General features: G+C 33.4%; 6 protein-coding genes across 6 annotated transcripts; 4 read left to right on the forward strand and 2 right to left on the reverse strand.

Moving 5' to 3' along the window:
• Window positions 1-1,890: 1,890 nt before the first annotated feature.
• AT5G26290 (TRAF-like family protein) lies at window positions 1,891-3,838 on the forward strand (the record flags this gene model as incomplete). The annotated part of the gene is made up of 7 exons (NM_001343971.1): window positions 1,891-1,977; window positions 2,089-2,125; window positions 2,214-2,340; window positions 2,432-2,601; window positions 2,881-3,160; window positions 3,261-3,409; window positions 3,525-3,838. 7 exons carry the CDS (start codon window positions 1,891-1,893, stop codon window positions 3,683-3,685), a joined length of 1,011 nt encoding a protein of 336 aa, NP_001318656.1. The 3' UTR covers window positions 3,686-3,838.
• Window positions 3,839-5,137: 1,299 nt separating this feature from the next.
• AT5G26300 (TRAF-like family protein) lies at window positions 5,138-6,992 on the forward strand (the record flags this gene model as incomplete). Its single annotated transcript, NM_122531.2, has 7 exons — window positions 5,138-5,224; window positions 5,313-5,370; window positions 5,479-5,605; window positions 5,698-5,867; window positions 6,009-6,285; window positions 6,408-6,574; window positions 6,682-6,992. 7 exons carry the CDS (start codon window positions 5,138-5,140, stop codon window positions 6,843-6,845), a joined length of 1,050 nt encoding a protein of 349 aa, NP_198002.1. The 3' UTR covers window positions 6,846-6,992.
• A 3,419-nt stretch (window positions 6,993-10,411) lies between these two features.
• Window positions 10,412-12,220, forward strand: UGT72E3 (UDP-Glycosyltransferase superfamily protein). The gene has a single exon (NM_122532.3). It carries the CDS (start codon window positions 10,551-10,553, stop codon window positions 11,994-11,996), a length of 1,446 nt encoding a protein of 481 aa, NP_198003.1. The 5' UTR covers window positions 10,412-10,550; the 3' UTR covers window positions 11,997-12,220.
• A 1,818-nt stretch (window positions 12,221-14,038) lies between these two features.
• AT5G26320 (TRAF-like family protein) lies at window positions 14,039-17,145 on the forward strand. Its single transcript, NM_122533.2, has 7 exons — window positions 14,039-14,208; window positions 15,578-15,635; window positions 15,708-15,834; window positions 15,921-16,096; window positions 16,229-16,508; window positions 16,614-16,780; window positions 16,885-17,145. Exons 1-7 carry the CDS (start codon window positions 14,122-14,124, stop codon window positions 17,046-17,048), a joined length of 1,059 nt encoding a protein of 352 aa, NP_198004.1. The 5' UTR covers window positions 14,039-14,121; the 3' UTR covers window positions 17,049-17,145.
• An 86-nt stretch (window positions 17,146-17,231) lies between these two features.
• On the reverse strand, window positions 17,232-18,666 carry AT5G26330 (Cupredoxin superfamily protein). Its single transcript, NM_122534.4, has 2 exons — window positions 18,282-18,666; window positions 17,232-17,823 (listed from the first exon to the last, which is right to left on the reverse strand). Exons 1-2 carry the CDS (start codon window positions 18,445-18,447, stop codon window positions 17,426-17,428), a joined length of 564 nt encoding a protein of 187 aa, NP_198005.1. The 5' UTR covers window positions 18,448-18,666; the 3' UTR covers window positions 17,232-17,425.
• A 543-nt stretch (window positions 18,667-19,209) lies between these two features.
• Window positions 19,210-23,352, reverse strand: MSS1 (Major facilitator superfamily protein). The gene is made up of 4 exons (NM_122535.4): window positions 22,674-23,352; window positions 21,663-22,113; window positions 20,742-21,033; window positions 19,210-20,367 (listed from the first exon to the last, which is right to left on the reverse strand). The coding sequence occupies exons 1-4, from the start codon at window positions 22,804-22,806 to the stop codon at window positions 19,663-19,665; spliced, it is 1,581 nt and encodes a 526-aa protein (NP_198006.1). The 5' UTR covers window positions 22,807-23,352; the 3' UTR covers window positions 19,210-19,662.
• Window positions 23,353-24,306: the final 954 nt, after the last annotated feature.

A 24,306-nucleotide genomic window follows, 5' to 3' on the forward strand; every position in this document is an offset into this window, starting at 1 on the left:
GCGGTACACCGCGGGTTAAAATCTAGTATATATTCAAAAGCCTTCAAATTGAACACGAGCTTTGTTCTTGTATCTAGGGCTGGAAAAATAGTCTGACTCGAAGATCCAAACTAAACCCGGCTCAAAATATTCGATATTAATTCGATTTCGTATATTAAAACTATCTGAATGGGATCTAGAAACTTGAAATTCTGAGTGTCCAATATAATTCTGATTCGAATTTACCCAAAAAAATCCTAACATGTTCAATCTTTAGTATTTTAAATTGTTTTGATAGTTTTATTACCGATATTTTTGGTTAATTATGATACTTTTAAACAAATTTTAAATATTTTTACCGGATTTTTCGAGTAATCGGATAAATAGTTTCAATTATTTAGGTAGTTTTAACCAAACTCAAAACATGATTATAAATCTAAAATATTAAAATCTTTAAAATATCTAAAATAACTAAAATATCTGAACTATTTAGTTATATTTTATCAATCCACTACTGCGATAATATCTCGTGTACTTCGAGAACTCTCACTAATCCACAGAAATATTGTTTTATATAACAGTAGTCATTAGTCAATAGCTAGACATGCATGGTTTGGTACACGTACTTGGAAAAAGCATAAAATAAACAATTATAACCAAATCGAAATCTGATATACATTCAATTTTAAACAAAAAAAAAAATGGAAATCTGATACTGTAAAATTGAATATGTGTGTATTATTATTGGTTCCACGACGAGTCTACTTTCAGTATTTTATTACCAAAGCAAACCAAAACGGATCTCAAAAAATGGATACTGAAAAATGGAGTCAAGGTATTAAGTGATCCTTTGTCCAAAAAAAAAAAAAAAAAAAAGGTATTAAGTGATCCACTTTTGTTCTTAGTGGTTCTGTCCCTGCCTTTTGCTCTTGTATCTAGAGCTGAAATAAAATTCGGACCTGAACATCCTAACCGAATTCAGATTAATTTTTTTGATTAGAATTCTAATCCGAATTTTAAAAGTATTCGAACGGATTTTAGAACCGGAACTTCGAATATCCAAAAAGCCCGGATTTAAAACAGATTCCGAATATATACTCGAAAAAATCTGAATATTCCTAAGATATTAACTCTTTTTACCTGGTTTTATGGATACTATTGATTAATTAAAATACTTTTAATAGTATAACTTTTAACCGGGATTTTCGAGTAATTCGAATTATTTTACATAGTTTAAATAATTATACGTAGTTTTAACCGAATCTTAACTATAATTATAAATCTATATCAATTATTTTTTAATCAAAATAATTAAAATACCAATCAATATAACTAAAACACTTAAAATAAACAATTTTAAAAAACAATTTTTATTATATCTATCAAATTATATTAAAAAATTCAAGCAAATAATTTTTTTAGATTATCCAAACTTCGAATACAAAAATCTGAATAGAACCAGAATTTGATCTGATATATTTTGAGTTATGGTAGAAATCTTAATCAGAAAACTAAAAAATCCTTACAATACCTAAACGCTCAGACCTATAAATTTTGATTTATCTACATTTCGGTGTTGGTGATATACTGACACCGAGTCGTTAACAGCAATAATATTTTGTGTACTTTGAGATCGCTCACAAATCCACAGAAATATTGTTTTATAATAGACGTACTTGGAAGATGCATAAAATAGACAATACAACCAAATCAAATTTGATACTTTACACATTCAAAGTCAAACAAAAACAGTGAAATTGAATGTGTACATGTATTATTATTGCTTCCACGAGGAGTCCACGTTCGGTATTTTATATTTGTTACTAAACTCGATCAATAAGTAATCAAAAGTGTCTCTGTTTATATAAATGGAAAGCGTTACCAAAACAAAACAAAACCAGATCTCAAAAAATGGACACTCAAAAATGGAGTATAGGTTTCATATCTCTCGCTTTTCTCTTCATCACTTCCTCTTCCGCTGAGCTCCTCATTAAACAGGTTTCTTTTTAAGCACTTTTTCTATCGATATGTTTTTATTTTTACTACAAAACTAGTTTGTAAAAATGAATAAAACTAATAGTTTTGCTAATATTAGGCCACAGAAGGCAGAGGAATAGAATACAACAGTTCTCACAGTTCACGAATGGTACGTACACTTATTTTCTTTCTTTAGATTTTATTGGTTAAAACTTAAAACTGTGATAACCATTTTCTTGAACTCTTTTTATTGATAGGAGTGACAAGAGTGTGGAGGGATGACCGACCATCGGATAAGATTCTTTCGATAACCAGCTTCTCAATAATTAGGACGAGACCTGAACCCTATGAATCCTCTGTTTTTGAGGCTGTTGGTTACAAATGGTAAAGATCTTAGTATATCTTACACTCTATCCCATTTTTTTTTTGTTAATTATATCTTTTGAGCTAATTATGATGCAAATAAATAAATCAGGAGATTGGTTTTGTACGTGAATGGTAATGAAAAGGACGGTGGAAAAGATCATGTTTCACTTTACGCGAAGATCGTAGAGACAGAATCTCTTCCAGTAGGATGGGAAGTGAATGTTGATCTCAAACTCTTTGTCTACAATGGAAAGCTAAACAAATATTTGATTGTTACAGGTACTTTAAACTGTGAATGGATTTTTATTAGATCCATATATATATTCTAGCGGAAAACGGTCTATTTCTCCACGATAAGTATGACATCATAACAGATAGAGCCCAGGCTTTAACCTCGTGCTAGATATGATGTCATATTCTAGCTCTATATGTTATGATGTCATATTCTAGCCATTGCTATTTTAAGAAAGTAGACTTCAAATACTAGTCTCATTAGTAAATGAACCGATAGTTGATTGTGATTTGCCTTTTTTTTTTTTGCATAATTGTGGATTGTAGATGGTACAGTGAAACGATACAACAATGCGACAAAAGAGTTGGGTTACGGACAACTTATTCCTCAATCAACATTCTACGACGGGAACGATGGGTACCGTGAGCAGGACACTGGTACATTTGGTGCTGAGATCTACATCGTTAAACCAGCCCAACAAAAAGAGAAAGTCACATTCATATCAAACCCTCCAGACAATGTTTTCACTTGGAAGATACTTCATTTCTCTACCTTGGAAGATAAAGTCTATCAGTCTAACGAGTTTCTTGTTGGAGACCGATACTGGTTAGTCATTTTCGTAACCGGATATTTTAGACCAAAGTCCAAATTAATCTTAAAAGCTTGTTACTGTTATGTGACTTTCACAGTATTATTGTATAATCAGGAAATTAGGATTAAACCCGAAAGGAGGCTTAGTCCCAATCTTCCTATATGCTCAAGGCTTTAAGGCAAACGCAGTTGTTACAACCACTTATGCAGCGACTAATCTGCGGTTAAAGAATCAACGAAGCAGCAACCACGTAACAACATATAGTAAGAAAACTAACCTAAGAATAAAAGTTTATCTCCAGGAGAAAAAAACAACAATGAATGAAACTAGGAATAGCTAAAGTAAATTTGTTTATGCTGCTCTGTTTTTTCTTTGCAGCTGCATATTGGTACCTGATTCCAAGCGGATTAGGTTTGGGAGTGAACACTATACCGTTATCAGATGTAAAAGATGCATCGAAAGGATATGTGGTGAATGATTCCATTATCATTGAAGTTGAAATGCTTACGGTCTCGGTGACGAACATTGTATCCGCTTAAAGATCTCTACTTCTTTACCATAGTTCAAACAACCTTATGAAGAAAGAGATGTTTGTAATAAGACAACGTTAATGTTTGTGATGTAGTCGTTACTTCGGTTTTTCCGAGTTTTCTCTTTTCTGTTTTGTTATCAATGAAAATAAAACTCTCCGGGTTTTAAATTTTATAAAAAATGTTGAGGACGTGAAGTGTTAAAAATCGACTTATCTGGAGTCAGAAATAAACTTATAATTTACTTTACATAATTTGTTTTGTAGCCAAATTCAAACATAACCCAAAAGAAAAAAGTATTGAATGTTTTTTTTTGTAGCCACATTCTATTTATGCGACCGTTGCCCGTTGGAGTAAGGGTCATGCCCTGATCTACAATTTTCAATGTACAACGTTTTGAACGCTTTAATTTGACCACTATAATTCATTACTCTCATTAAGTTAACCATATTTATCTCGAAAGTTCATCAACCAATATATGTTTCATTCCACTTCTAACATTTCTTATTTCTACCACTTTTACCACCTCTATTTTAAGCATTTCGCATTAGTACCGGTTGATATTATATATGTATCAAGTTTAACAAGATTCTAACTCAAAAATAAGTGGCAACAAACAAGTGAGGAAATGCATATTTACTATATATTTGTGTTGAATTACCTTTACTTTTAAGATTGGTTATATACCCATTTGTGTTTATTAGATTTTAAAATCAATTACCAAATAAGTTATTATGAGTTCATTTGAAAAGTTATGAGCTGCCAACTCAAGACTATGTGAATGGATTGTCATATAAGTATGTTATGGGCTTGATTGGTATAACTAATTAATTATAGTAGAGTTGTAGCAATTACGAGCAAAGCAAGTAAGTTGATGAAGTTGTAATCTGTTATATATTAGGTTGATGATATATATATAAATAAGTTGTTGCTGAAATTGACCAAGTTTTGATCAGGTGGTCATGAACGATGGTGAATGAAGATGAATGATGGTCAATGAGAGATAATTGAGTGATGATAGCTCAAACCTCTGGATATTGGAATGCAAGGTTTATCCGTCTACGTACGTGGATATGAACATTGATTTTGACTACTCGGTCATGATCCACAGTTATCGATTGGTAGATTCGGCCTTCCGCGATGATCGGTATGTCTATGGTCATTAATTAGAGGTAAGGGTGGTGTGATGTGAGTCCTTACTTCATAGCTTCATATGATTGGATTGTTAAGCTTAACAATCCAATCATATTTAATATTTTGAACATTATGCTACCCACATCGAATCTGATACTTGACACATTCCAAGTCAAATACAAAAATAATAATAAGTGAATGTGCATATATATATATTCTACCATGAATCCACTTTCAGTATTATATAGTAGTAACTTAACTTGTTCAATAAGTAACTTTGTCTATATATATGTAAAAGTCTTACCAATGTCTAGCTCATCTAAGAAAATGGATGATCAGAAATGGAGTCTGGTTTTCATATGTCTTGCTTTACTCTTCACCACTTCCTCTTCAGCTGAGTTTCTCATTCAACAGGTACAGTTTTGTTTGTTTTTTTCCCTTTTTCGAAACACTTTTTTGATTGATTGGCTTATTACTAAAAGTAGCTTTTTACAAAATCCAGGTCACAGGGGGCAGAGGAGCAGAGTACAACAGTTCTTACAGTCTCAAGGAGAATTTTGGTACACTTGTTGTTATGAAATCTTCTTTCTTTAGATTTCTTGGTTTACAAAAAAAAAAAAAAAAAAAAAAAACTGAAACCCACTTCTTGGAACTTTTTGTGTTGACAGGAGGGACAAGAGTGTTGAGAGATGAGCGACCATCGAGTAAGATTCTGACAATAACAAACTTCTCTGTGATTAAGGGCAGAGTAGAACCCTATGAATCCTCTGTTTTTGAGGCTGCTGGTTACAAATGGTAAAGATCTTACACTCTTTCCACTTTTTATTCAATTTTTTATATATTTTTCTTGAGTTTTTTTTTTTTTTGATGAAAAATAAATAAATCAGGAGATTGGTTTTGTACGTGAATGGTAATCCAAACGACAGTGGAAATGATCATATTTCACTTTACGTGAGGATCGAAGAGACAGAATATCTTCCAAGAGGGTGGGAAGTGAATGTTGATCTCAAACTCTTTATCCACAATGGGAAGCTAAACAAATATTTGGCTATTTCAGGTACTTAAAATGGATTTTTACTAGAGCCATTTTATTTTTGCCAAGACTAATTTTTGCAATTTCTGTAAATATTAGGATCTCATATCGAAAGTTGATTGTGATTAGGAGTTTTTTTTTTTTTTGCATAATTGTGGATTGTAGATGGAACATTGAAGTTATACAACGATGCGAAAAGAGAGTGGGGATTCGGACAACTTATTCCTCACGTAACATTCTACAACACGTATGGGTACATTGAGCAGGACATTGGTTCTTTTGGTGCTGAGATCTTCATCGTTAAACCGGCTCAACAACAAGAGAAAGTCACATTCATATCAAACCCTCCAACCAATGTTTTCACTTGGAAGATACTTCATTTCTCTATCTTGGAAGACAAGTTCTATTACTCTGACGATTTTCTCGTTGAAGACCGATACTGGTTAGTAATTTTGGTAACCGGATCTCTTTGACCGAAGTCCAAATTAATCTCAAAGTTTGCAACTGCTATGTGAATTCCACGGTGACCAAGTATAATAACGGTTTTTGGTTGATGATAATCAGGAGACTAGGATTTAACCCTAAAGGAGATGGAGGAGGAAGACCATATGCACTTCCAATCTTTCTATTTGCTCAAGGCCATAAGGCAAACGCAGTTGCTACAAACACTTGGGGAGCGGCTAATCTGCGGCTAAAGAATCAACGAAGCACCAACCACAGACAAATATATAGTAAGATAACTAACAAAAAAAAAAATTTATCTCGAGGGGAGAAAATCATCAATAAATGAAAGTAGCAGCTGATGTAAATTGGTTTATGTTTGTTTTTTTCTTTGCAGCTGCAGCTTGGTACCCGATTGGAAGCGGTTATGGTGTGGGAGTGAACAATATCATATTGTTAGCAGATTTAAACGATGCATCGCAAGGATATTTGGTGAATAATGCCATTATCTTTGAAGCTGCAATGGTTAAGGTTTCAGTGACCAACATCGTCTCTTCTTAAATATCTTCACTTCTTTGTCAACGATCAAACAACCTTATGAATAAAAAGATGTTTAATTTGATGAGTTTGTAATAAGACAATGTTAATGTTTGTGATGTTGTCGTTTCTCTTTTCTGTTTTGTTATCAATGAAAATGAAACTCTCCAGGTATATTTTTTTTGAAAAATGTTTGGGGAAATCGACTAACCAAAAGATAAAAATAATCAAAAATCTAGATTGAACTTAGGAAAAAGTACAGTAAAATCCTGTGCGTTATTGGACATTTTTTAAACCTCAACCATATGGAAATTAGGTTGAATGGTTATTGATTAAAGGATTTTGTCAATTAATACTGTATTCCTCTAAGTCCACAACATACAATCTAATGGTTTCCGTTTATACATCTTAGTCTCTTAGAGCAAATCCAGTGATTAGTTTCTAAATAAAGTTTCTATGTATTTTTTATTAATAAATTTGGATAGTTTTAAAATTTAGAGATTTTTTAAAGTTTTTGAAAATTTTATGGTCCATTGGTGGAATCCTTAAGTGAGTTTCTAAAACAAAAAAAAATTATGGTCCATTTGATGAATCGATTTGGGGAACAAAATCTAGTTCGATCATCATCCGGTTGGTTGAAACACTCGTTTAGGTGGATGATTTTTCATGATTTCATGAACAAATCACTAGATCTTCAGCGTCGATTCCAATCGTCTTTGGTGTCTCCGTAGGCGAAGAAGAAGAAGAGAGAGAAGAAGAAAAAAAATAAACGCGTGTGGGGTTTGTTTTTTGGTTTTGTCATTCAGTTTACCCAATAAAATAAGGCCACGTATGAGTTTCTATTGGGTCGCGAAAACCCCAATTTTAGGAACGATCCTAAATGGATTCAGCTGTTTTTCTATTATCTGGGCCCATTTTTACATAGAAACCCATAGGCCTGGGCATAATACCCGGAACCGAATACCCGAACCGAAAAACCCAAAAAATAATCGAACCGAACCCGAACCCGATTTTAGAATTACCCGAATGGGTCCTAGATCTCCTACCCAAAAAAACCCGAACCCAACCCGAACCGAATCTAATACCCGTGGGTACCCGAATACAAATGTAAACCTAAAAATATTTGTTATATATATATATTTGTAATACCTCAAACACCCAAAATTAAAATTATAAATCCGAATATAATATATTTTTTAGTAATTCATATACATTTGGATATATTTGGGATAAAAATAACCAATGTTATAGTTTTCTTTTAAATAATTTAAGTATTTTGGTTATATTTGGATAAAAGAATAACCAAAATATTTACGGGTAATCGGGTATTTCTGATAGATTTGGGTAGATATGAGTAAAACATCCGAACCCGACCCGAACCCGAAAATATTTTGGGTATTTTTGGTTACTTTTTACATTTTTACTAAAATAACCGAACTGAAACCGAACCGAAATTTTAAAATACCCGAATGATTCTCAATCTCCTACCCGAATAGATCCGATACCCGAAAAAAGAACCAAACCCGAAAATATTTTGGGTATTTTTGGTTACTTTTTACATTTTTACTAAAATAACCGAACTGAAACCGAACCGAAATTTTAAAATACCCGAATGATTCTCAATCTCCTACCCGAATAGATCCGATACCCGAAAAAAGAACCAAACCCGAACGGGTACCCAAATGCCTACGCCTAGAACCCATCTAAGAAATCTACTAAAAACTTTTACTGGACTTGTTCTTAGGGGCTGAATCCACAATAAACTAGGAATGCACAAAATTTTCTAAGTTAAACAAATAAAGGATGAGTTTTAAACTAACAAGATTTGTGAAATAAAAACAAGAAAACCTAAAATGCTAATGGAAAATATGAACAAAGGCAATTGACCAATTTAAATAAGTGTCTAAGGTACGCAATTACCCAACATAATACAAGAACAAAATGAATGATAAAAGGAGCAATCTAGAAAAGTCAACAAAAGAGCCAACAAAGGTTATTGACTTGAGTGATCAAATGCGAATCTAAGATGCTAATACAATCAATCCCTTGCTAATCATTTGGCTTTAGATCACTAATCTAGACTAATCCATTTCTTTGGTACTAATCTTTCAACTAACCATCAACAATCAAATGATCAATGAGCATTATATCCAAGCCTAACTAACCAGCTACAATCCTAATCATTAATTTGCATTGGATAGGAATTTGAATGCTAATTAAACACTCGCTAAGTTCTTTTGGAAATTGATCTAATGCCTTCCGGACGTGAAACTTCCTATTATCTAGATTACCTTAATCAAGACTAATTTAAGCTATTTAGCTCTAAGAACATCTAAAGAGTATGATCTATTAAGATTATGCCCTAAGCATCTTAAATTCATCAACAACTCTATCTAATCCAAAAGCCATGAAAATCCAGGAGTTGTAACTAATCCATGAAGATTCATGTTAGAAGAAGAGTAAAAAAGATAGATATAAGAGATGGAATTTAGAGAAATACTTATATAAATGCAAGAATCACAAGAATTTAGAGTTGATAACAAATATAAATTAAGAAAAGTAGGCTTAGATAGCTCTCATTTCACTCTAATTAAGTTTAGAGTATTATAGAAAAGGAAAATAAACTGGTCGACCCAAAACAAATCGGATCAAACCCAGATTGTTTCTTGGATCTTGACTGTTTAAGTGACTCGTAGTAGTGAAAAAACATCGATATGGATGCATATTATGGATGAAGGCTAGATTTTGACATATAGTGCAATCCGTAGCGGGGTAAAGAATTGATATGCTTGGCTATTACGGACGCAGAAAACTTTGTCCTCCAATTTCCTTGATCAATTCTTAATTCTTTTATGGTCCAAAACTCATCTTTAGGCTCTACTTTTCATACTTTCACTCTAAACATCTAACAATAATAAATTTGATGCAAATGCAATCTTAAAAAATTTAAAATGCTATGAATATTCAAAAATAAAGACAAAACAAGTTTTAAAATCATCAAAAAGACAAGATATCAGTCATATAGCAAATCACTAAGCTATTGGTCAAGCATCTTTACCACATCTCTGCATATTTTATATATTACGTACTAATCGCCATTTAGTGTCTTCGTAAGACCCAATGTACACCCTTAATTAATTATATAGCAAACAAAAATACAACTCACAGGCAACCCAAACTGTATAATAACAATTCTTCAATACCACTTCTTTAACTTTGTCTTTTTAACAACTAATCAAATTTTAATTACTTATTTATAAAATTACAAAACTTAAAACTAAATTATGTGAGTCAATTAATTCAGATATGCTAATTTTCTTCTCCATCATAAATTTGCCTAGAATATAAGATAAAATTTACTATATATAATATAGAAATTGCATAAAATAATTAGAAATGAATTAATTCATTAGATAATTGGTACTTTTGTTGAAACTAAATTCTATAAAAACTACTATTTAAACTCTATATTTAGTCTCTCTTACAAACTCTATATTTAGTCATTATGTTAAAATATTATATTACATATACAATATATATAGACTTTATTTCTTTGTTTGGTTGAATCACCTAATACAACTATTAACTACAATTTATGGTCTAAATCAATATTTTCATTTACGAATAGTTATCAAATTTTGCTATAAATAAGTAAGTAACACAGATGCAACGACCATTGAAACACATCAATAACAAAAGAAAACAAATCCTCTCAAAGAAGAAGTAGTGATGCATATCACAAAACCACACGCCGCCATGTTTTCCAGTCCCGGAATGGGCCATGTCCTCCCGGTGATCGAGCTAGCTAAGCGTCTCTCCGCTAACCACGGCTTCCACGTCACCGTCTTCGTCCTTGAAACTGACGCAGCCTCCGTTCAGTCCAAGCTCCTTAACTCAACCGGTGTTGACATCGTCAACCTTCCATCGCCCGACATTTCTGGCTTGGTAGACCCCAACGCCCATGTGGTGACCAAGATCGGAGTCATTATGCGTGAAGCTGTTCCAACCCTCCGATCCAAGATCGTTGCCATGCATCAAAACCCAACGGCTCTGATCATTGACTTGTTTGGCACAGATGCGTTATGTCTTGCAGCGGAGTTAAACATGTTGACTTATGTCTTTATCGCTTCCAACGCGCGTTATCTCGGAGTTTCGATATATTATCCAACTTTGGACGAAGTTATCAAAGAAGAGCACACAGTGCAACGAAAACCGCTCACTATACCGGGGTGTGAACCGGTTAGATTTGAAGATATTATGGATGCATATCTGGTTCCGGACGAACCGGTGTACCACGATTTGGTTCGTCACTGTCTGGCCTACCCAAAAGCGGATGGAATCTTGGTGAATACATGGGAAGAGATGGAGCCCAAATCATTAAAGTCCCTTCAAGACCCGAAACTTTTGGGCCGGGTCGCTCGTGTACCGGTTTATCCGGTTGGTCCGTTATGCAGACCGATACAATCATCCACGACCGATCACCCGGTTTTTGATTGGTTAAACAAACAACCAAACGAGTCGGTTCTCTACATTTCCTTCGGGAGTGGTGGTTCTCTAACGGCTCAACAGTTAACCGAATTGGCGTGGGGGCTCGAGGAGAGCCAGCAACGGTTTATATGGGTGGTTCGACCGCCCGTTGACGGCTCGTCTTGCAGTGATTATTTCTCGGCTAAAGGCGGTGTAACCAAAGACAACACGCCAGAGTATCTACCAGAAGGGTTCGTGACTCGTACTTGCGATAGAGGTTTCATGATCCCATCATGGGCACCGCAAGCTGAAATCCTAGCCCATCAGGCCGTTGGTGGGTTTTTAACACATTGTGGTTGGAGCTCGACGTTGGAAAGCGTCCTTTGCGGCGTTCCAATGATAGCGTGGCCGCTTTTCGCCGAGCAGAATATGAACGCGGCGTTGCTTAGCGATGAACTGGGAATCTCTGTTAGAGTGGATGATCCAAAGGAGGCGATTTCTAGGTCGAAGATTGAGGCGATGGTGAGGAAGGTTATGGCTGAGGACGAAGGTGAAGAGATGAGAAGGAAAGTGAAGAAGTTGAGAGACACGGCGGAGATGTCACTTAGTATTCACGGTGGTGGTTCGGCGCATGAGTCGCTTTGCAGAGTCACGAAGGAGTGTCAACGGTTTTTGGAATGTGTCGGGGACTTGGGACGTGGTGCTTAGTAATGGTTACTGTTTTCTAGCTCTTTAGTGGTTGAATTTACTTGTCGTTTCTTAATGTGTATTTTTCATTGTAATAGAATAATCGATGTTTTGTAATATATTAATGTATTTGATATTTCTCAACTAATTTCCATTGTAATATTGAATAATCGGTGTGTTGTAGAGAGACAAATTATTCTCCTGGTTATATTAAATAATAAGAATAAAACGACGTTTAGATGATTCATTACTTTTAATATAATCTTCACAATTTAACACTCAAGTCGACAACGATATTATCATCAGACTAATCATATGTTTAAGTCACATCTACCTGAACCTGACCTTCTAGATGAAATCATAAACCAGTAATAAAATTACCAAAAAAAACGGTGCTTTGTCACTAATTGCTTTTTATTGAAGCACAAAACCATGAAGAAACAGAAAAAAGTACATCGTCTCGATGTGACATTTCCTCTACCTCGCTGATTTTTCTGTTACACTGAAAGCATATTTTAGGAATCAAATCAATTAAATAGATAATTTAATACGATGACAGGTTCCAAACATTTCATAAATAAAAAGGAACATATACCAAATTCACTTGAATTATTATGCACTGTCCACGATATATATAGACAAATTTAGGAGTTTTATATCAGATGCCAATTGCATAATTTGCAGCATATATATTTTTTAACTAAATTAAAGATTTAATCCGTATTGAAACGATATCGTATCCCTTTAAAGATCCTTTCTTATTTATTATAGATCCAACAACTTTATGAATAAAAAAATACGTGTTTTATGAGTGTTTAATGTTTGTGATATATCGTTATTTATGTTCTTCTGCATTTATGATCCAACAACTTTATGAATAAAACTTTGCATTTTTATTATTTATTATTTTTGAAAAATGTTAGGAAATTAGAGTGTTAAATTTCTATGGACTAAGTCGACATTGTTAGAGACATGTTAGGAAATTAGAGTGTTAATTTTCTTATGGATTAAGTCAGCATAGTTAGAAACATAGAGTCAGAAATAAACATATAATTTCATTTACAAAATTTCGGCTACAAAATTTCAGTTTTGTAGCAGACTTGACATGTTGTAATAAAAAAGAGTCATATTTTTCACAATAATGTTTTTCTAATAATGCTTCACGTCTCTTTATCACAATTTTTATTTTTATAAATTTTGATATGTTGTTAAAAAAATATTTTTGGAAAGTTGTCTTTATTTATTTTTATTTTTTGTTTGATATTTATTTTTTTAAAGATTTTATAAATATTTTTCCCAGCGATTTTGCGGATGATCAGAAGCGTAATATATGAAAATTAGAATGAATAACAAATTTATTTGATATATATTTTTGAAATCTTCTTCAATGTAGGTAGAGTTTTTAATGTTATGTGAATATAATCTACAAAAGATTAATTAAATAAATAATGATATATATATATATATACAACGTATATATATATTTAAGTTGTTGAAATTGACCAAGCGTTGATCATGTGGTCATGAATGATGGTTAATGAAGATAAATGATGGTTTATGAGAGATGGTCAATGAGAGATAATCGGAAGGTACTCCCTATCTTGGAATACAATGTTAATTAGTTTAGTATGTGGATATGATCATTAATTTGACTAAACGATCATGATCCAAAATTATCAATTGGTACGTTCATGTTATAGAGGCAAGGATGGTGTGGTGTGAGTCCTCCCATCATCCTTAATCAACTAGCTACTCAACGAACTGCTTAATAGCATCCCTTGAGCTTCTTTCGAAGCTTCGCGTCGTTAGTTGATGCGGGACAAGAGGCACAATATAGTCCTTCAGATTGTCGACTTTACGTGTATTGTAACCACACCTGATACCACCCTTTACATAATGTAAGAGGTTTGACTTAAACATTTTAACAATATTTTGAACATTATGCTGCTCACGTCTAATCTGATACTTGACACATTCCAAGTCGACCAAAAGTAATAATAATGAATGTGTAGAAATATACATATTTTTCCACCATATGGATCCACTTTCAGTATTATATAGTAGTAACGAAACTCATTAAATAAGTAACTCTGTTTCTATATATATGTAATGCATTTCCCAAAAAATTGAAAAACCATATGAGAAAATGGATTATCAGAAATGGAGTCTAGGTTTCATATCTCTTGTTTTTCTCTTGATCACTTCATCTTCGGCTGAGCTCCTCATTAAACAGGTCCTTTTCTTTTTCTGTTCTTTTATATATATATATCTAAATCACATTTCAATTGATTGACGTTTTACTAAAAGTAGCTTTCTAAGAACTAAGAAGAGATTAAGAAAAAATGTTCGCCAAAAGACTTTTCCAAACCCTCTAAAAAAGAATCTCGAAACTCGAATGAATTACTCTTATAAACCAATTAATTTTTCACTTAATGTTGAATTGTCTTCATCGTCTCCTATTCAGATTCTAATAGAATACTTAACTTTCCTAATTTTAGGAATTTTACTTGTGTTTGATTTTTGTTAAAAAAAAGATTCTACACCGCACTCTAAGATAAGAGTGAAATTTATAGCCTCGCCACTAGAAAAAACAAAATTAGAGATGTTAAAAAAGGAAAACAAATATCCCAAGAAAAACTTCTGAACTAGTATATAGATGTCATTTTTCTAATAGTTTTCTTTACATAGCTAAAAGTGTTATCTCTGATCTATAAATATAGCTAAATATTAAGGAACCGATTGGTAACGACCGTAAGTTTTGGCTTTAGAAATTTTGATTTTAAAAATCTGAGTTGTAGAAAATTTGGCTGTAAAGACTTTGGCCGTATAAACTTTGGCTATTAAAATTTGATTGGTAAAACAAAGTTATATAAGCTGTGACTGTTATTTTTTTTTTATTATATATAATAAACTAAGAAATAAATTTATGTAACAATGTAATTTTATTAATGATTTTTAAAAATATATATTATTCATTTTTTTTTTAAAACCAAACTGCATTATGAAGTTGGATTAACTAAAACTCAAATTGTTAATTTATAAAATATTTATTTTAAAGAAATGACAAATGTTTAGAAATAAAATAAGAAAAAAAATATTCTAACGAGATACATTTATTTATATTTTTTGTTTCATGCCGAGACTTAATATCCAAATACATTACTAAAAAGTGGGATAAATTTAATAAATCATTATAATATATCTTGTACTACATGTTCAAACTAAACGGTTTTCTGAAAACTGTTTTGAATGTATAAGTTTGACTTATCAAAATATCAATAAATTTATTAATGATGAAGCATATAATAAAATAATTAAATGACATCTAATTCTTCTACACCAATTTATTAGTGGTGATGATGAAAAAAAAAAAAAGATATAAAATTGATATAATTAATTTATCAAACACGTTTTGTGAAAAAAATATATTAACTTGTAGAGAGTTTTTAATTATGTTAAAGAAAAGTTTAAAAAAAAAACCTAAGCAAAAAAAAAGAAGGCTTTAATTAATAAATCCAATTATGTTTGGTATTAATATGTTCCAACTTGTACAGCTCCTTTCAATCAAAATTTGTTTTTCACCTATGAAAAAAATAATCCAGGTCACAGAGGGCAGAGGAATAGAGTACAACAATTCTTATAGTCTCAAGACGAATCTTGGTATACTTATTGTATGAAATCATTTTCTTTTAGATTTTCTTAGTTAAAAACTGAAACTCATTTCGTTGATAGGACTGACAAGGGTATTGAGAGAAGAGCGACCATCGAGTAAGATAGTGACAATAACAAGCTTCTCCGTGATTAAGGGCAGATCTGAAGCCTTTGAATCCTCTACTTTTGAGGCTGCTGGTTACAAATGGTAAATTAAACATCATAGTCTCTTTCACTTAACTCGAAAACTTTTTCATAAGCTTGAGTTTATTTTGATTGGAAACAAAAAATCAGGAGATTTATGTTGTTCGTGAATGGTAATCAAAACGACCCCGATGGTGGACATGAAAATATGGCACTTTACGTGGGGATCAAAGAGACCGAATCTTTTCCAAGAGGCTGGGAAGTCAATGTTGATCTCAAACTCTTTGTCCACAATGAGAAGCTACACAAGTACTTGACTGTTTCAGGTAGTTTACAATGTTTATATAATTTTTATAACTAGGACCATTCTATTTTTATACATCCACCGAAACATCTACTTGTTGGAGATTTGAAATATAAACATATTTGATAGTGATTTGGATAATTGTGGATTGCAGATGGAACAGTGAAGCGGTACGAAGCTGCGAAAACATATTGGGGATTCGGAAACTTGATCCCTCGTACAACATTGCTTGACCCAAACGAAGGTTACATCTTGCATGATACCTTATCTTTTGGTGCTGAGATATCCATCGTTAATCCAGCCGAAAAACAAGAGAAAATCACATTCATATCAAACCCTCCGGACAATGTCTTCACTTGGAAGATACTTCGTTTCTCCACCTTGGAAAATAAGTTCTATTACTCTGACGAATTTCTCGTTGGAGACCGATACTGGTTAGTAGTTTCTAATCAAATTATATCAAAACAATTGCTCAAAAATGTCGTAAAAGAGGAAAACATATTTTTGGTAATAACAGTTTTGAGTGAATATGTAATCAGGAGATTAGGATTTAACCCGAAAGGGTATCAAGGAGAAAGACCACGTGCACTTTCAATCTTTCTATATGCTCAAGGCTATAAGGCAAACGCAGTTATTACAAACACTTGGGGATCGGTTAATCTGCAGTTAAAGAATCAACGAAGCTCCAACCACATTCAACTATATAGTAAGAAAACTATCAAAGAATAAAAGTAAAATGTTAATATCCAGAAGACATATTAAGTGAAAAAAATATAATTTGGTTTGTTCCTTTTTCTCTCTCTTTTTCAGGTGAAGCTTGGTGTGCGATTCGAAGCGGTTATGGTATTGAAGGGAACAGTATCATATTGTTAGAAGATTTACAAAATTCATCAAAAGGATATTTGGTGAATGATGCAATTATCTTTGAAGCTGAACTTGTTAAGGTCTCTGTGACCAATATTGTTTCCGCTTAGAGATCTCTAATTCTTTGTCAGCGATTAAACAACCTTATGAATAAAGAGACAAAGCTTGTAATTTTTTCAACCAGATCTATTAAACCGTTTAAACCTCAACCATATGGATCGTTGGCAGGGTGGTCCAACAAAAATGATGGCACAAATCAAAATTTTATCCGTATTATCTCATAACTCTGGTTAAAGATGACCAAAAGAATATAACGGAATGGTTTAACAATACTCTCATTAAGTACTAATTGGTTTTAGTGCACATTTTTATTGTTGAACCATCTCTACATTTTTTAATCATTGGAAAAAGAACTATATGGAAAATATAAGTATACATAACAAAAACTTATATGCAGTAATTCCAATATACATATATGTAATCCTAGTTAAGAAGCAAAATTTGTAAAGGCCAAAGAGACTAGGAGAGTCACCACGGCCACGATTTGAGCCGTCACCATACTCGGGAGAGAAGCAGCAAGGCTAGGAGAAGGGCCAGGGACTCCGGCTGCAGGAATAGTAGTCGAGGGAGGAGAAGAGGAGGAGGAAGTTGGTGGATCAGAGAGTGGCGTGGAGGAGGCAGGGAGAAGGACGTGAAGGTCGAGCTTCTGACCGGCGAGGCAATGGCCAGGAACGCCGCAAAAGAAGAAATGGTGGCCGTGGTTGGTGAGTGTGATTGAGTCGTTGCCGGTGGTGAAAGTAGAGATTGGCTTTGAGGTGTTGCAACTTCTATACATTGGGTGCGTCACTCTCATTACGTTGTGGAATTGTGGGTTGTATTCGAACACTATCAAAATCAAATTAGTTTACGTTTTACTCATGTTTTCATAAAGGTAACAACAATTTTAAACATGTGCATACCATGAGAAAAAAATAGAGAGCATATATAAACCAAAGAAAAATCATAACATATTTTGGCCCAAAAACTCAATCATAGTTTTTATTTCAAAATTTATCAATCATGATTCATAAGTTAAGAACCTCTCTAAACTAATTAATATAATCACTTTAGCAGATGTGACACTTGATTTCGTATTAATCCTATAAATTTAATTTGTGACTTAAAAGTCTCAATGATTAGGGCGTGAGTGGTACTCTTTACTTTACACCTAAAGCTTACGCACTTAAGAATTATGAATGCTAGAGGGGGTCCACTTTCCGACAAAATTAAGTATTACAGTCAAGATCTTCTCATTTTAATTTAGCTTGTATTGTACAATGATGTAAGAAAATTCAGGAACTCACAGACAGTATCACCAATGTGGAAAGTTTTGGTAGAAGCCCATAGCTTGTAGTCTACGTTGGCTATGGTTGTCCATCCTGCTGAGTCGCCGACTTTGTACACGGCCGCTTCACTCAGTCGTAGCATCACCACGATACACGCTAAAGCCGCCACTATAATGGCTGCCATCGGTCAACAAACTTTCTCTGACACACGCTTCTTCTTCTTCTTTGGTAAAGAGCCCCACAAGGTTTTCTCCTTTAGTTTCTCTCTTTCTTATTATGTGTGTGTATATATACAAGGAGGTATGTGAATGTGAGTGGTGGTGCGTATGTATTAGGAGGTCACTTGATCTTTATTGGTTAGTTGGCTAATTTGGAGAAAGGAGTGTCTAAAAAGCAAAATACTGACAAAGATTGTTTACTTTACTTGTTTACCTTTTATTAGTGTTGGATTTAATGTCTAAGACTGACTTGGAAAATTGGAAGAATGTATAAAAAAATAAAAATGTCGATATAATTGAGAAAGAATAATGGAGGAAAGAAATTAAATGATGATTTTTTTCCTTAAAACTTTATAAAATGTTAAATAAATCTTGACATGATATTTTTTAAAAGACATGAATGACTTAGAAATCTCACATGAAGTTTAGTTTGGGATATAATAATCCAATTTATAAAAAAATACTATGGTTAATTCATTTTGAAAACTCATAAATTAGTCGGTTTTTAAACAAAAGGAGAAAAAAGTGATTCTTGTTATATGTTGTCAAGTGTTCACATGGTTTAAAGTTTGGAAGGCTTGTAAGGAAAGAATGGTGCGAGTTAGTTGGTCTGCTAATTTTGAATCATCTTTTAATTTTAGTACTTCGCAGTTACTCTTCCTCCTACATCTTGGTACCATGATTTCTTTAATCTAAGTAATATATTTGTGATAAATACCTTTTTTTGGGTAAACTTTTATAACAACATTTTATGCAATTTGATCACTGCTGGTTTTAGTAGAGAGTAGACTGTATAACTTCAAAACTAGTCTATATTTTTAAGCAATTTGAGACCAACAAAAATAATTATACAGTCCATTATAGGCCCATAACAAACCTATATTTGGCCCATTAACATAGGCTACCATCATTTTTAAGAGAAAATCGACAATGCAAATTTAGAGTTTGACATATACATGTCACACTTGTAGAAAATTGGAACTCAGGGATGACATTAAGAACCACAACAAAGCAAAAAAAAAAACTTCACTTATTCACAAACGCAGTTCAAACTTAAAGTAACGAAATTTAGTACACTGTATAGAATTGAAAACTGTATTTCCCTTCTCTACTTTGGTGTGTTTACCACCTCTTGTTCACTCTCTTCTGCTTCTACTTTGGTTAGGGACTCTTAAACCACTTTAAAGCCGTGTTGAAGGATCAAAGCCATTAGATTTACCATTACTCTTCTCACCATTCACGAACTCGTGATCATTATGATCATCCATGAACCTAGCCCAGAACCAATGCTTCTTCCAAACTCTCTCAGTCATCTCCTCGATAGGAATATTCTTAGTCTCCGGAAGTAGGAACATCACAAAGACAGACATAATCAAAACCCATGCAGAAAAGAAGATGAATATCCCAAACTTGAAATGGCAAAGCATAGAGAGGAAAGCTTGAGCGATAATGAACGTGAAGAGCAAGTTAACGCAGACCGTTACACTTTGTCCCGCGGAACGTGTCTCTAGAGGGAATGTCTCACTAGGGATTAACCACCCGAGCGGTCCCCAAGACCAGGCGAAAGCAGCGACGTATGTGCAGATCATTACCACGACTAGAATTGCGAAACCTTTGGAGAGATTTGTAGAAGTGTCTGTTACTTTGACGCCAAGGATAATGGCGATTACGACTTGAGAGAAGAACATTTGGACACCAGCTTCTAGGAGAAGAACTCGGCGACCGACTTTGTCAACGGAGTAGATTGAGACTAAAGTTGAGAGGACGTTGACTGCTCCGGTCACCACTGCTGAGTAAAGTGAAGCGTCACTACCAAACCCTAATGTGCTGAACAGAACAGGCGCGTAGAACATAATCGCGTTGATTCCAGTACATTGCTGGAAAATCTGCAAATTGCACACCAAAAAAAAAAAGATTAGCTTTAAACTTTGAAACTGAACTCTATGGAATCAAAATTTATGGAAACTTGACAAACAATTTAGGGTTATTGCTCCTAAAATGAACACAATGGAATCAAAATTATGGAAACTTGACAAACAATTTAGGGTTATTGCTCCTAAAATGAACACAATGGAATTAAAATTATGGAAACTTGACAAACAATTAGGGTTATTGCTCCTAAAATGACCACAATGGAATCAAATTTTAGGGTTTCTAGATCCTAAACGAAAAACAAAATCACTTCAGTCAAACTCTCCAAATCGGAGATAAACTTTTCCGATTACCAATTACGAGAGAACAGAGAAGTGGTAGTACTAACCTGTAAAGCGACGGCGATGACGAGCTGAGGACGGTTTCTACGTTGAAGAAGGTTTCTAAAAGGGTGTTTAACTTCTTTAGCAAGTCGACTAGCTTCAAGGAGATCAGCGAACTCTGGTTCAACATTATCGGTCCCTCGAATACGACGAAGAACAGCTTTACCTTCATCGAGACGACCTCTTTCGACTAAACTGTTTGGTGTCTCTGTCACCAATAAAGCTCCGACCGTTAGAAGAAGCGCGGGAATTCCCGCCAAACCTAACGATAACCTCCATCCCCAACCTCCTTTAATCCTGCGAACATTTCAAAATTTATTTAGTGGGCCAGTTTTTAACTCCGTTATGGGCCTACACGTAAGCCCATTAATTACAGGTGACAGATCATCATAACGCATTAAAAGTCAATGCCGGAGAAAATTTTGTTTGCGACTATATAAGACGTAGGCATGTGGATAGAATTTGCCGAAAGCACGGAAGAAAATTATGTTTGCGACTTATATGATAAAGTTTTTTCTTTGTTGTTTTGTTCAAATCTATTCATAAAGTTAAATGCTTTTTTTTTTGGTAATTGGATATGAATGATTTTTGAAAAAGGTGAAAATAAATTTAAATAAACACGGAAGACAGCCAAAAAGTTTGACAAAAACGATCAGAAAATTATGAATACTTTTTAGGTAGTACATGTAACTAAATCTTTTTTTTTCTTACAATAAATTTAAGGTTGTGTGAAGTGAAAGAGACAATTCATGTGGATATTTTTTCAAGTGTCATGTTAAAGCAAATTTTCTAAAATTATGACCACCATATATTAATTTGGATTTTATTTTGTCAAAAAAATCTCAAACCCTAAGTTTATTTTCCACACATTTTTTCAGATTATCAAATAAAATATAGAAGAAAAGTATTAGGGAAGAGATATTTACTTGGCGGTCCCATAGTTGACAAGATTGGCGAAGAGGATACCAATAGTGACGTTAAGCTGAAAGAGAATATTAAGACCACCACGGATCCTAGTAGGTGCAATCTCCGACAAGAACAACGGAACGGCTTGATTAGCGAACCCAACTCCACAACCAAGCAATATCCTGCCTGCAATAAGCATGGCTAGGTCTTGAGCCCCCGCGTTGAGAGCCACACCTATGATGAAGAAAACGCCGGCTATGAGCATAGTTAGCCTCCTTCCGAGCGTTCTTGTCGTGTATGAAGCAAAGAACGTTGCGGTTAGACCGGCTAAGTATAAAGATGATGTGAAAAGTTGTAGTCCTTGGTTGTCGTATTTGCAGTAGTTGCTGTCTTTGTCGGCGCCAGCTACTACTTTCCGATAAACCACGGGAAAAAACTTTTCGAGAAAGTCCGGCATCGATGTCACTCCGCCTGCGTATAGCCATTTCAATGATGGAAAATTATTTTTGTTGTTACTATTTTTACCGTTAAACCCTATAGGATATTATACTCATAAATTTATTAATTTATTCATGTTGATGTAGCCCATGTTCAAATTCAACATCGAGCATGTGTGTTGTAAGAAAATAACAAAAAGAAGAACTAAAACCTATATGACACTACTTTTGTCAATATACTAACTAAAACAAGGACGGTCTAGATCTTTAGCTGCCAAACTTTTGTAAGCTAAGATTTTTTTTGATTATTTTCTTACTTTAACCAATATTAATTAACATCGAGCTAGTTACTGAAATTTCATTTTGATTACCAAAGAAGTTAGGTATTAGGTGAAATAGTTCTACCAAAGAAGTTATTGGCGGTAGTTGAAAACATGAGCAAGTCCTATTTAAAATCGTTTTTTGAGAAAACTTGCACTAACAAAAACTTATGTATCTTTAAAATAAAAACTTCTTCTACGTTTTGTATAATATAAGATAAAAGGATTGTATTATACATATAGAAAAATAACTAAGGGATGTTAATATTCTTACCGGAGACACCGACGTCGTAACCAAACATGAGGCCGCCGGTAGCAGCCATGATGCAAGATATGATGACTATTGGAGTTATCTTTGCCTCAAACTCTACTCCGTTCGCCGAAGTCGCAAATCCTCCTCCGGTCATCCTGAATATCTCTTAGAAGCTAAAGTTTAAAAGTTATTTTCTCTCAAGGAGTTAAACAGAAACACTTAAGTTAAAGAGACCATTGGGGGTGTTTACTTCATTATATAGAGAAGTTGAGGTAGTGAAGCAAAAATAGATGTTATCTGCAGCCAATGAGATTCTTGCACGTCTCTTTTTATGTTCACATGCTACTGAGTCATCAAGTCATTGGTCAACAAACGTTTTCTTCTAAACTCTTTCTGCTTTATGTGGCGTCTCCTTAAGTCCTTATAGTTGAATATACAATTTGCCCATCATCATATAAGTCTTCTCTTTCTTGTTATAGTATTATCCTCGAATATTATATTTATTTTTATGTTAAATTATAAGATTCTCCTTTCTTATTAGAGAGATTGTTACATTTTCTCATATCGCTGTCAATGACTCAATGTGTTGTGAAAATCTTGCAACCGAAGCAAAATATCTCGAAATGTATTATACCTTTTAGAATATGAACGATTTGGGCCGTGTGTTCATACAAAATAGCCAACGTCATGTTACTTGTGAATTTTATCTTACTAATTCTGTCCTTTGTATTGTCTAAATTTATTGATGTTATGTATAAGTGTTACGTTATATGCCATATCTAGTCCCATATACTTTTAACACCGTAAGCAATATTCAACATTTTATTTCAGAATCATATTGAGATGAAACAATTATTGTGAGTACTAGACCGACACCAATCGAACCCACCAACCTCCCTAATTAAGAATATGGATCCAAATCTTTAAAATCGTTATAATATATAACCATATTTGCTCACCACTCGATTCAATTATTGTTTACTCTCGTTCTAATACGATTATGGAACAAAATATCTACAACTAGTCGAAGCCAATTTTTTAAATTTATATGTGTTGTTTTGTCATATGGTTTTCTCAGTTGGTGTCACGTTATTTGTGTATATCTACCAAATAGTCACTTTTGTATAGTTCATGGGTCCATATCTTTAAAAGACAATAACCATATATGTTTTTGGTTCTGATAAGACTAATAACCAAATATGCTCACTGCTACTCAGTTATTGTTTACGCGTTGAAAAGTTGCAATGCAACAACAACAACAAGTAAATATCTACCTTTAATATAATTGACTTTCCAATATATTTAGGTTTTTGATTTTTGATGTATGATTTTTCATTCTTTTGTGGTTTTGGTAATTGAAGTTTTTCCTATACACTGATATATCAATATTAAAGTAGGACAACACATGCAAATTAAAAATTGAATATTAATTGTTGAAATATTGTACCACGGATATAATGTGTTTAGACTTGTAAGTAAACTATATCCACTTGACATACATGTAAAATTAATTACGTAACAAAATATTCCTGCTTGGACCAAAAAAGTGTGTATTTTACTTTTCAAACATCATTATCCTGTTAAGAGTTGGAGTCGACTAATACGATTCAGATTCCACAAATATCAATGAGAGAAACGTAATAAAACGTGACGA

The sequence above is a fragment of the Arabidopsis thaliana genome, chromosome 5 (genome assembly GCF_000001735.4).
Source record: "Arabidopsis thaliana chromosome 5, partial sequence".
Taxonomy (NCBI): Eukaryota; Viridiplantae; Streptophyta; class Magnoliopsida; order Brassicales; family Brassicaceae; genus Arabidopsis; species Arabidopsis thaliana.